General features: G+C 66.4%; 1 protein-coding gene across 4 annotated transcripts; it reads right to left on the bottom strand.

The window, feature by feature from the left end:
- Positions 1–1,531: 1,531 nt before the first annotated feature.
- On the bottom strand, positions 1,532–8,492 carry SPIB (Spi-B transcription factor). 4 transcript variants are annotated; one of them, XM_036437657.2, is made up of 6 exons: positions 8,417–8,453; positions 7,512–7,539; positions 5,943–6,015; positions 5,424–5,641; positions 4,890–5,040; positions 3,089–3,507 (listed from the first exon to the last, which is right to left on the bottom strand). In XM_036437657.2, the coding sequence occupies exons 1-6, from the start codon at positions 8,437–8,439 to the stop codon at positions 3,209–3,211; spliced, it is 792 nt and encodes a 263-aa protein (XP_036293550.1). In that variant the 5' UTR covers positions 8,440–8,453; the 3' UTR covers positions 3,089–3,208. The 4 variants fall into 4 exon arrangements, with proteins under 4 accessions (XP_045437608.1, XP_045437609.1, XP_036293550.1 ...); XM_036437656.2 differs by having other exon boundaries at positions 3,090–3,507; positions 5,943–6,018; positions 8,417–8,492; XM_045581652.1 differs by lacking the exons at positions 7,512–7,539; positions 8,417–8,453 and having other exon boundaries at positions 1,532–3,507; positions 4,890–5,005; positions 5,943–6,008.
- Between the last annotated feature and the right edge of the window lie 486 nt (positions 8,493–8,978).

Genomic DNA, 8,978 nt, shown 5'->3' with positions numbered 1-8,978 from the left:
GAGGGGCTTGGGGTCCAGGACTCCTGGGTCTGAGGGAGGAGGGGCTGGGGCATGGACGCCTGGGGCTGGGGACAGAAGGGACCTGGGCTCCAGACCTTGGGTGCTGGGGGAAAGGAGGAGGATAAGGGCCTGAGTCTGGGGCTGGGGGGAAAGTGGGTGAATGGCAAGGGGGCGGGTGGGGGCTGGGGGGAGAGGACAGGGTCTAGAGAGCCATTCTTAGCATCTGCAAGTAAGGGCTTTTCGGGAAACCAGAGCCGGGGCTGGGGGAGGGCGGTTCCGAGCCGGCCAGGAGGGCGCTGGGCCCCGGAGCCGCCGCCAGGCGTGGGCACACCCGGGCCTGGGCCCGGGCCCCTGGGACCCGGACTGGCCCGCGCCCTCCTGGGACCGCGCCCGGCCGGGCTCCACGCCGGTTCCCGGAGCGGGCGCGGCGGGCACGGACGCGGGTGCCGGCAGCGGGGGCGGGAGCCGGGAAGGCCCTGGAGGGGTGCCCGGGCGCTGGCGCCCTTCCCGGCAGGGAGACCTGCGGCTGCGGGAGGGGGCGCGCTCGGTGGGGGAGGGGGAGGGAGGATGGGGTTTTGGGGACCCAGGTGCTGAGAGGACCAGGTGGCCGGGGAGGGAGGGGAGGGATGGAGGGCTTGGGGTGAAGGAGGAGGATGGGGTTGGGGGGCAGTGAGGACCACAAGTCCCTCCCTGTGTCCTTCCGGCGCCCCTCCCCCTCCCCCTCTCCAAAACCCCCTACGAGCCGGAAACTTCCCGCCTCCAAGGAGGGCCAGGCCAATCCGGAGGCAGCATTCGTGTGACGTCACGGGTTACCAGGCAGACTACCACACAGCTCCCCAGCGGGCGAGGCGGGCAGAGCCGCGGGGGCCAGGAGGGCGGCGCTGCCACCTGGGTCCTGGCGCCCTGCCCCGCCAGCCCGAGGGAGGACAGACACCCGAGGAAGGACAGAGACCAGGGAGGGGCGGAGCCAGAGACCAGAGAGCGCGCGCGGGCAAAGAAAGGGGCGGGAGCGAGGACAGAAAGGGCAGCGGAGAGAGGGCGGGCAGAGTCCCCTTGGTCGGGAAGAGAGGAGACAAATGTTGGACGGAACCACCAGTGCCTGTGGCTCACGCCCCTTACCGTGGCCTTCAAGGCTCAGCCTCGTCTGGCTCTAAACTCCTCTTGTATCTCCTCTCTCTCTCTTTTTTTTAAGTATATATTTTATTGACTTTTTACAGAGAGGAAGAGAGGGATAGAGTTAGAAGCATCGATGAGAGAGATGAGAGAGAATCATCCATCAGCTGCCTCCTGCACACGCCCTACTGGGGATGTGCCCGCCACCAAGGCACATGCCCTTGACCGGAATCGAACCTGAGACCCTTCAGTCCACAGGCCGACGCTCTATCCACTGAGCCACACCGGTTTTGGCTCCACCTCCTCCCTTACCCCCTCCCTGTCGTGGTGTCCCCGAGGCCCAGCAGGCCCAGCGTGCCAGCCTTGCGGTCCCTGACACAGGGTCCCAGGGAGCGGCACAGGTGTCTACCGGGTTTGTTTATTTTAGTTTATTCCACACTTGGGGTGATGGTGGTTTCTGCAGAAGGTACCTCATTTGCAACGGAGGCCCCAGGAGGAGGACATCTTGGCCCCCCCCCAGGCTGGCCCCTCCCCAAGGCAGGGGGCCGTTCTGCTCTTGCTGCTGTGGGCACCGGGCGCCCCTGCAGGGCCCTCTTCTCTCCGGGTCCCGCTGCGCCCTCCTCGGCCTCCTCCGGCCGGTGGGGGGGGGGGGGGGCGGTGGATTCAGGAGGTGCATCGAAGGCCTGTCCGCGGGGCTGCAAGGTGGCTTTCACCATCTTCCTCCTCTTCCTCTCCCCTTTCACAGCAGGGACAACGGAGGCCCACAAGCAGCACGTCTCTGACTCGAGGTCCCCCAGCCACGGGGCCCCGGGCTCAGCCACAGCCCCTGGCCTCGGCTTCCAGGCAGAGCGCCCACGCCGATCCAGGCTCCCCCCAGCTGGGGTCACGCCAGGGGTCAAACTGCAGATGGCTGGGGGTCAAGGCCACCGAGAGAAGCCACCAGGGCGTGACAGCCAAGGGGGTGGGGTCCGGGACAGGTGGAGAACAGGGGCCCGTGGGGGGGGGTACCCCCTTCTTCCAGCCTCCACCCCGCAAAGCCGATCCCTGGATTGTGCAAAGTTCTAACTGGGGGATTTTGCGAAATCTCCCTCCTTTGGAATGTCAGTTACATTGGATGCCCCCTCCAAACACAAAAGCAAAAACAAAGGAACAAAACTGTGACCGTAAACTAAAGAAAACCCCACAGCGGGAGAGGGCCCGGGGAGGGGGACCTGACTGGCCCCATGGGTGGGGGAGGGGTAAGGAGTGGGGAAGGGGTCATCAGTCTGCGACCTCTGGTTAGAAATGATGGGGGCGGGGGGGGGGGGGACTGCCAAGATCACCCAGAAATCAGCTCAGCGGCCAGAATGACCCGCAGATTGGGACCGCAGAGGGCACCCCAAGAGAGGGTGGGTTCCCATGACAACGCAGCTGCTAGTGGGGTCCCCATGGGGGGACCTCAGGGCGGGGCACAGATGTGGCTGGAGAATCCCAGGCAGACAAGGGGACACCAGAGGCGGCCCGGACATGGCGAGGTTCAATGAGGTGCCCCCCACCCCGAAAAAAACAAAAAAAATCTGACAAGAGTTTGCGGGGAGAGTGAGCCTCCCTGGCTCTGGCTGGAGAATTCCAGACACAAAAAAGCGGTGTCAGGGCGGATTCAGAGAACTCGGGGACCCCAGAGATGACCGAGGGGTTTGGGGGGACAGACAGGACGCGAGTGGCAGCTGGGCACAGAGATCCGAGCTTCCCAGGGGCCTCCGTCCTCACTAGACCTCAGATCTGACAGGAGGGACTCACAGGAGCAGGGGCCTTGGCCTGCTGGCAGCGCCCCCTCCTGGTGGAAAGATCTGTGGGCTCACCCGCCCCCAGATGGGATTGTGGGATCACAGACACACAGAGGCCCCCCAGCCTGGCTGGGGGATCCCCGGGAAGCCCGCCCCACTCCACACAGACTCTCCAGTCCTGCGTGTGGCCCAGGCCGCAAAGATCCTGGGGCCCCGGGCAGGGCTGAGGGGTGAGGGCAGCCCCCCACCCCCACAGCGTGGGGGATCCACGGGTCCTAGGACCTAGGGCGAGGGGACACCGAGGTGAGACAGCGGCCTGGAGCCCGGGCTCAGGCCCGGCGGGCGGCCGGCAGCAGCGCCATGTCAAACTGGTAGGTGAGCTTGCGCTTGACCTTGCGGATCTCGCCGGTCTTGGCGTAGTTGCGCAGCGCGCGGGCCAGCTTCTGGTAGGTCATGCGCTTGCGGTTGCCCTTCTGCTGGCCCCAGCGGCGCGCCAGCAGCTCCTTGTGCTTGGACGAGAACTGGAAGACGCCAGCGCCCGGCTCCACCCACCACACGCACTCGCGCATGTCGCCGCGCGTCAGCAGCCCCAGCAGGAACTGGTACAGGCGCAGCTTCTTGCGGGCCCCTGGGGGGGGGGGGGCGGGACGTCAGGGAGGTCCCCCACCTCAGTCCCCCAGCCTCAGTCCCCCAGGGAGAGACCTGGGGTGAGGCAGGTGGCTGAGAGGTACCCCTGCCTGGCTCTGTCTGCACCCCCCCCCTCCCCATCCCAGAAGCTGTCCCCCCCAGAACCCCATGGCCCTTCCTGCTTTCTTTCACAGGCCCAGCGCCTAGGAATCTGCATTGTGGAGCACATGGAGGAGGGAAGCTGTGAAATGGGCTGACAGGGCTCCTCAAAGGCTCACTGGGCAGCCCCAGCCGGTGTGGGTCAGTGGATAGAGCATCGGGTCGCAGGTTTGACTCCGCTCAGGGCACATGCCCGGGGTGCGGGCTGGATCCCAGTGGGGGGTGTGTAGGAGGCAGCTGATCAATGATTCTCTCTCATCATTGATGTTTCTCTCTCCCTTCCTCTCTGAAATAAATAAAAATACTTTTTTTTTTTTTTTAAAGACTCACCACACAGAGCTGATGGTGGTGGAAAGTCAGCCTGGCTAGTCTCCAGCTCCGGGTCCCCCAGCCTCACAGCCCAGAGGGACTGGGATCCTGGGAGAGGCCCCGGGGGCCTGAATGCTGGGCTCCTACAAGCAGCTAGCTCCCCCCCACCTCACTTCAGAGCAGGGCCCGGGGGTCACAGCAGGGCACCGAGTACAGGAACCCCACCGCTGCCATTTCCCAGCTGTGTGACCCTGGGGTGCTGACTTAACCTCTCTGAGCGGCCGCTCCTCAGCTGTAAACGAGGCTTACGTGTGTGTGTGTGTGTGTGTGTGTGTGTGCACGCGCGCGAGTGTGTGCGTGTGCACGTGTGCATGCGTGTGTGTGCGTGTGCGCATGTGCGCGCGCGCGCGCGCGTGTGTGTGTGTGTGTGTGTGTGTGTGTGTTTTACTTTTACAAACTCCGTGCCGGGTGCTCCACAATTCTGAGCTCATTTCGTCTTCACCACAGCCCCATGGGGTGGGGTGACGGTGACAACCCATTTTATAGATGGGAGACTGAGGCCCAGACAGAAAGTGGCTTAGGTCCAGCCCCAGCCTCCCAGAGGCTGTGCATAGGGCATGTGGCCTGACGCGGGGCTGCTGGCTGGGGCGGAGACTGGGAAGATTTCTGCTGTGCTGATGACGGAGGTGAAGACTTACTCAGCACTCGCCATTACCTCACACTGTCCTCCCACTGTCCTCCCCAAACACCAGTGACAGCCACCACGGCCGTCACCCCGTACAGACAGGAGGGTAAGGTGCAGAGGCAGGCAGAGGCCCCGCCCCGCTCACACAGCCTGGGTGCCCTCAGGGCTGGGGTCCTCCAGCCCCCTCCTCCCGCCTCCTGTGGGGGTCCCACCGGCCGGCTCCCACTTACCTGCCTCGGATGCCCTCCCCTCGGGGCCAGCCACGAGGGCCTCGTCCGACTCGCTGTCCGAGACCTCCAGGGCGGGGTTGTCCAGCAACAGGTCCTCCTCTTCCGACAGCACGGGGCTGGGGTACGGGGCGTACGCCGGGGTGCCCAGGGCCTGCGGGAGGTCAGGGTCACCTGCCGTCGGGGCGGGGGGGGGGGGTCCCCTGCTCTCCCTCCCTCCCTCCCTCCCTCCCTCGGCTTCCTCCTCCTGGGACCTCCCCCGTCCGTTTCCAGCCTGACCTCAGCTGGGACTGCCATGGCGTGGCCGGGGGACGCCAGGCCACCTCCATGGAAGCCGCCCCAGGCCTCCCACAGCCACCGCGCTGCCCCCTGGCTCCTGCCTGTGTCCCCGTCACTGGTTTTGCAGCAGTGACAGCTCTGAGCCTCAGAGGGCTGTGGGAGAGGGGAGGGAGGGGGGAGGGGGGCATAGTGCGGCGCCTGGAGGAGCCAGCACACCTCAGTCGCCTGATGGGGGTGTCAGCGACCCCCGCCCCTCACCTGGCAGGCGAAGTCCTCCGTGGGGTAGGCCGGGAAGCCGGGCCCCGGGGCCTCCAGGCTGGCGGCCGGGGCGAGGCCGCCCGCGGGGCTGTAGGCGGGGGAGGGCCCGTAGCAGAGCGGGGCGTCCTGGGGGTGGCTGAAGACGGCCGTGGCGGGGTCGAAGGCTTCGTAGGAGGCGGGGGGCGCCGCCGGGACCTCCGTCCAGCCCCACAGGGAGTCTGGGGGGGAGGAGGGCTGGAGTCAGAAGCCGGGGGAGGGGTGGGGGGGGGCCTCGGCCCCCGTCCCACGGGCGGCACCAGCACAGAGGGCCATTGTGGGCCATGCAAATGGCTGACCCCCGGGTTTGCATGGGCGGCTGGCCAGGGAGGAAAGGGAGGAGGCGGGGGCCCTGGCTGGCCTCGCCCTGCTGAGCAATGGGACCGCCCCCCCCCACGACCCGCCCCCCGCTGGGCCTCAGCTCCCCGTCTGTGAAATGGGCCCACAGGGCGTGTGCGAGGGGTCTGGGCCGGGGCCACTCACCAGGAGCCCCCTCTGATTCGGGGTAGCCGGGGTGCTTACAGCTGTCCAAGTCGTAGAAAATGCCATCTGGGTACTGCTGAAGGGGGGGGGGGGGAGGGGTCAGCGGGCTGTGAGGAGCCCCCACCCCATCCAGGACCAGCAGGGAGACCCCCGCAGGGGCAGGGGAGAGGCGGGGAGAGGCCCAGACAGAGAAAGCTGCTCACGACCAATCCCACAGACAGGGGGACTCAAAGAGAGAAGCGCACAGAGACAGAAAGAGACAGACAGACAGACAGAGACGCACAGAGAGACGGAGAGAGGACACAGACAACACGGCAGACACCCGCGAAGACCCGGAGAGACAGAGAGAGAGAGAGGGAGGGAGGGAGGGAGGGAGGGAGGGAGGGAGAGGGAGCAGCCGCTCCTGCTGAGACAGGGCCTCCCGGGGCTCCGTCATGGCCATGGGCTCCCCCCGCCTCCCTGCCCGGGCGGCGGGGTTAAGGGTGCGAGGGCGGAGGGCTCCTTCAGTCTCCGCGCTGCCTGGATCCACCTCCGAGTCACCCCGTCCGTCCATCTCAAGCGTCATCTCGCTTTAGCCAGTCAAGGCCAACGCGGGAGCTATCCCAGCCCCCAGCCAGCAGCCTCACGCCCAGATTTACCCAGGAAAACGCCCGGCCACAAAGCAGCCTTGCCCAAGAACACACCCAGAGCCGCCTGTGAGCAGCGCCAGCGGGGACGCAGCCCCTGGCCATGGGGCGGGGGACACAGGCCCTGGGGCGGCCAGAGGCGGAGTACTACGCAGCCAGGAAAAAGGGCCAGCAGAGCCCGGCACGCACTCCAGGCTGAGCAGAGGAAGCCAGACCCCAAAGGGGACCCTCTGTGATTCCCTCCGCGGAAAGTCCAACGCCAGGCAGAAGGGATTCGTGGTGGGAAAGTCGGGTCGGGGGGATGGACGGGAGGGCAGGGGGCATTCCCGGCTGACGGAGCACGGGTCTCGCTGGTTAGTGGTTGCGCAGGTGTGTGCCTGGGTCGGCCCTCACCGCGCCGTCCACAAGATGTGTCATTTGACTGACACACGTTATGCCTCATTTTTTCTTTTTTCTTTTTAAAAAGCATAACTCGTCGTGCGGGGGAGGGAGGGGCTGTCTTTTAGGGCTATGAGTAAGGCTTTTCTTTCTCGGACGAGACTGTGGGTTGTAGGTCGAGTCTCGTGTGTCTGGCCTGTTACAGACTTACAGTTTGGAAACTATGAAGCGAGGAAGAGAAGGGAAGAGGAAGGAATGGGTTTGCTGACTGTGCGCTGGACAGAGAACGAGATGGAAAGACAAAGATAAAAAGACTGCCCCCACCCCCACCCCCAGCCCCCGCCCCCCACACCCCTGCCCACGCCAAGGCAGCCAGAGAGGAGAGACATGGAGAGACACCCGTCCTGGTCCTGAGTGGCTGGAGGGCGGTGGTGGGAGACGCTGAGAGAGGGCAGAAAACAGAGTGACAGGAAGGGGCAGAGAGGGAAACTGAGGCAGGGAGCTCATAGTAGGCCATGTGGGGCCCCCCCCTGCCCCTGCCCTGGCCCCCAGGACCTCAACTCACCAGACAGCTGAAGTGTGGCCCGTCCAGCCTGGAGGGGGAGAGACACAGGGGCATGTCAGGGTGTCTGTCAGCAGCCACCTGAGTGTCAGGGTGGTTGGGGGGCCGTGGGGAGATGGCTGCAGCTGTGACCGCCGTCTGCTCTGCTCTGGGCTCCTGCGGGAGACCAGCCCCCGCTCCCCCCTCGCTCCCTGGGACAGGAAGTGGGGGGTGGGAGCCAGGCAAATGTCCCCCGTCCCCTGGGATTTGCATAGGCAGGGGCTGGGGGGGGGGGAGGGAAAGTGAGGGAGAGAAAGTCCCCGGGGAGATGCGGGTGCCCGCGGCGAGTGGGGGCAGGGAGGGCCTCCCTCAGCCGGTCTGTGTAATGGGTCCACCTTGGACCCGGAGAGCGATGGGGAGACGCGGGGAAGAGACGGGGAGAGCCAGCGAGGGAAGGGGGAGAGGTATGGAGACGCTGCTCAGATGCCGAAGTGTTTACTGAGCCCGGAGACAGAGGGATGGGGTGTGGGGGGAGGAGGACAGGAGAAGACAGGGGGACAGAGAATTGGAAGGAGGCTGAGACAGAGGGAGCAAGAGGCAGAGCCAGACCACGGAGAGACACAGGGAGCGGGGGACCCAGAGGGACCGGGGGGCCAGGGGGACAGGGTGCAGGGCCCTGGAGCTGTCGGCAGGGGAGTGGGTGGGTGGCGGGGGCTGGAGGCAGGTCTCCCAGGAGGGTCGGTGGGGTCCAGGGGAGACAGGAGGAGGATGGAGGGGAGAATCAGAGGTGGGAGGGGAGAGAGGGGCAGGAGCGAGCGTGGACACCCCCGTGGGGCTGACAGCCGGGCCGGGAGCGCCGCTGGGGAGGCCTGGCAGAGGGCAGGGATGGGGGGCCGGGTCCCATGTGCAGGTTTAGGGGCCCCACTCACTGTGCAGCCTCCAGGGCGAGCATGGCGGGGCTGGGCTGGTTCCTGCCAGCGGGTGCAGCCGCCGCCCCTATTTATACCTTGGCCCAGCCCCTGGGGGCAGGGGTGCGGAGCTCGGCCCTCCTCGAAAATCCCCTCAGGGAGGGGGCCAGGGGAGGGGGCCGGATTGCACAACCTCCTGGTCACGTGGTGGGGAGGGCGGGCCGGGAGCCGCTGGATTTGGGGATCCCCACGGCTGGAAGCGGGGGTAGCCCCGAGGGGTGGAAATGAGAGGAGCTGGATCTGGGGGGCCCCAAAGGGGGGTCCTTGGCCAGTAAAGTGGGGGTCACACACAGGGGGGCGTGTCCCCGAGGAAAACCCGGGCCCAGAGCGGATGAGGACCCTCAGGTGGAAACATCGTGGGTGTGTGCCGCGGAGGGGGGTCCCCTGGGTGGCGGGGAGTGGGGCCTGCGGGCCGGGGCTGCCCCAGGCCGGGAGGAAACGGGCAGCACCTGGAGGGCCAGCTGCGGCAGGGGAGTGGGTGCCCAGATGCCCACGCAGAGTCCAGGGGAGACAGCAGCCGGAG

This window comes from Pipistrellus kuhlii, unplaced genomic scaffold, assembly GCF_014108245.1.
Source record: "Pipistrellus kuhlii isolate mPipKuh1 unplaced genomic scaffold, mPipKuh1.p scaffold_m20_p_147, whole genome shotgun sequence".
Taxonomy (NCBI): domain Eukaryota; kingdom Metazoa; phylum Chordata; class Mammalia; order Chiroptera; family Vespertilionidae; genus Pipistrellus; species Pipistrellus kuhlii.
Note: the sequence above shows the minus strand (reverse complement) of the source record. Positions and strands in the feature narration are given on the sequence as shown.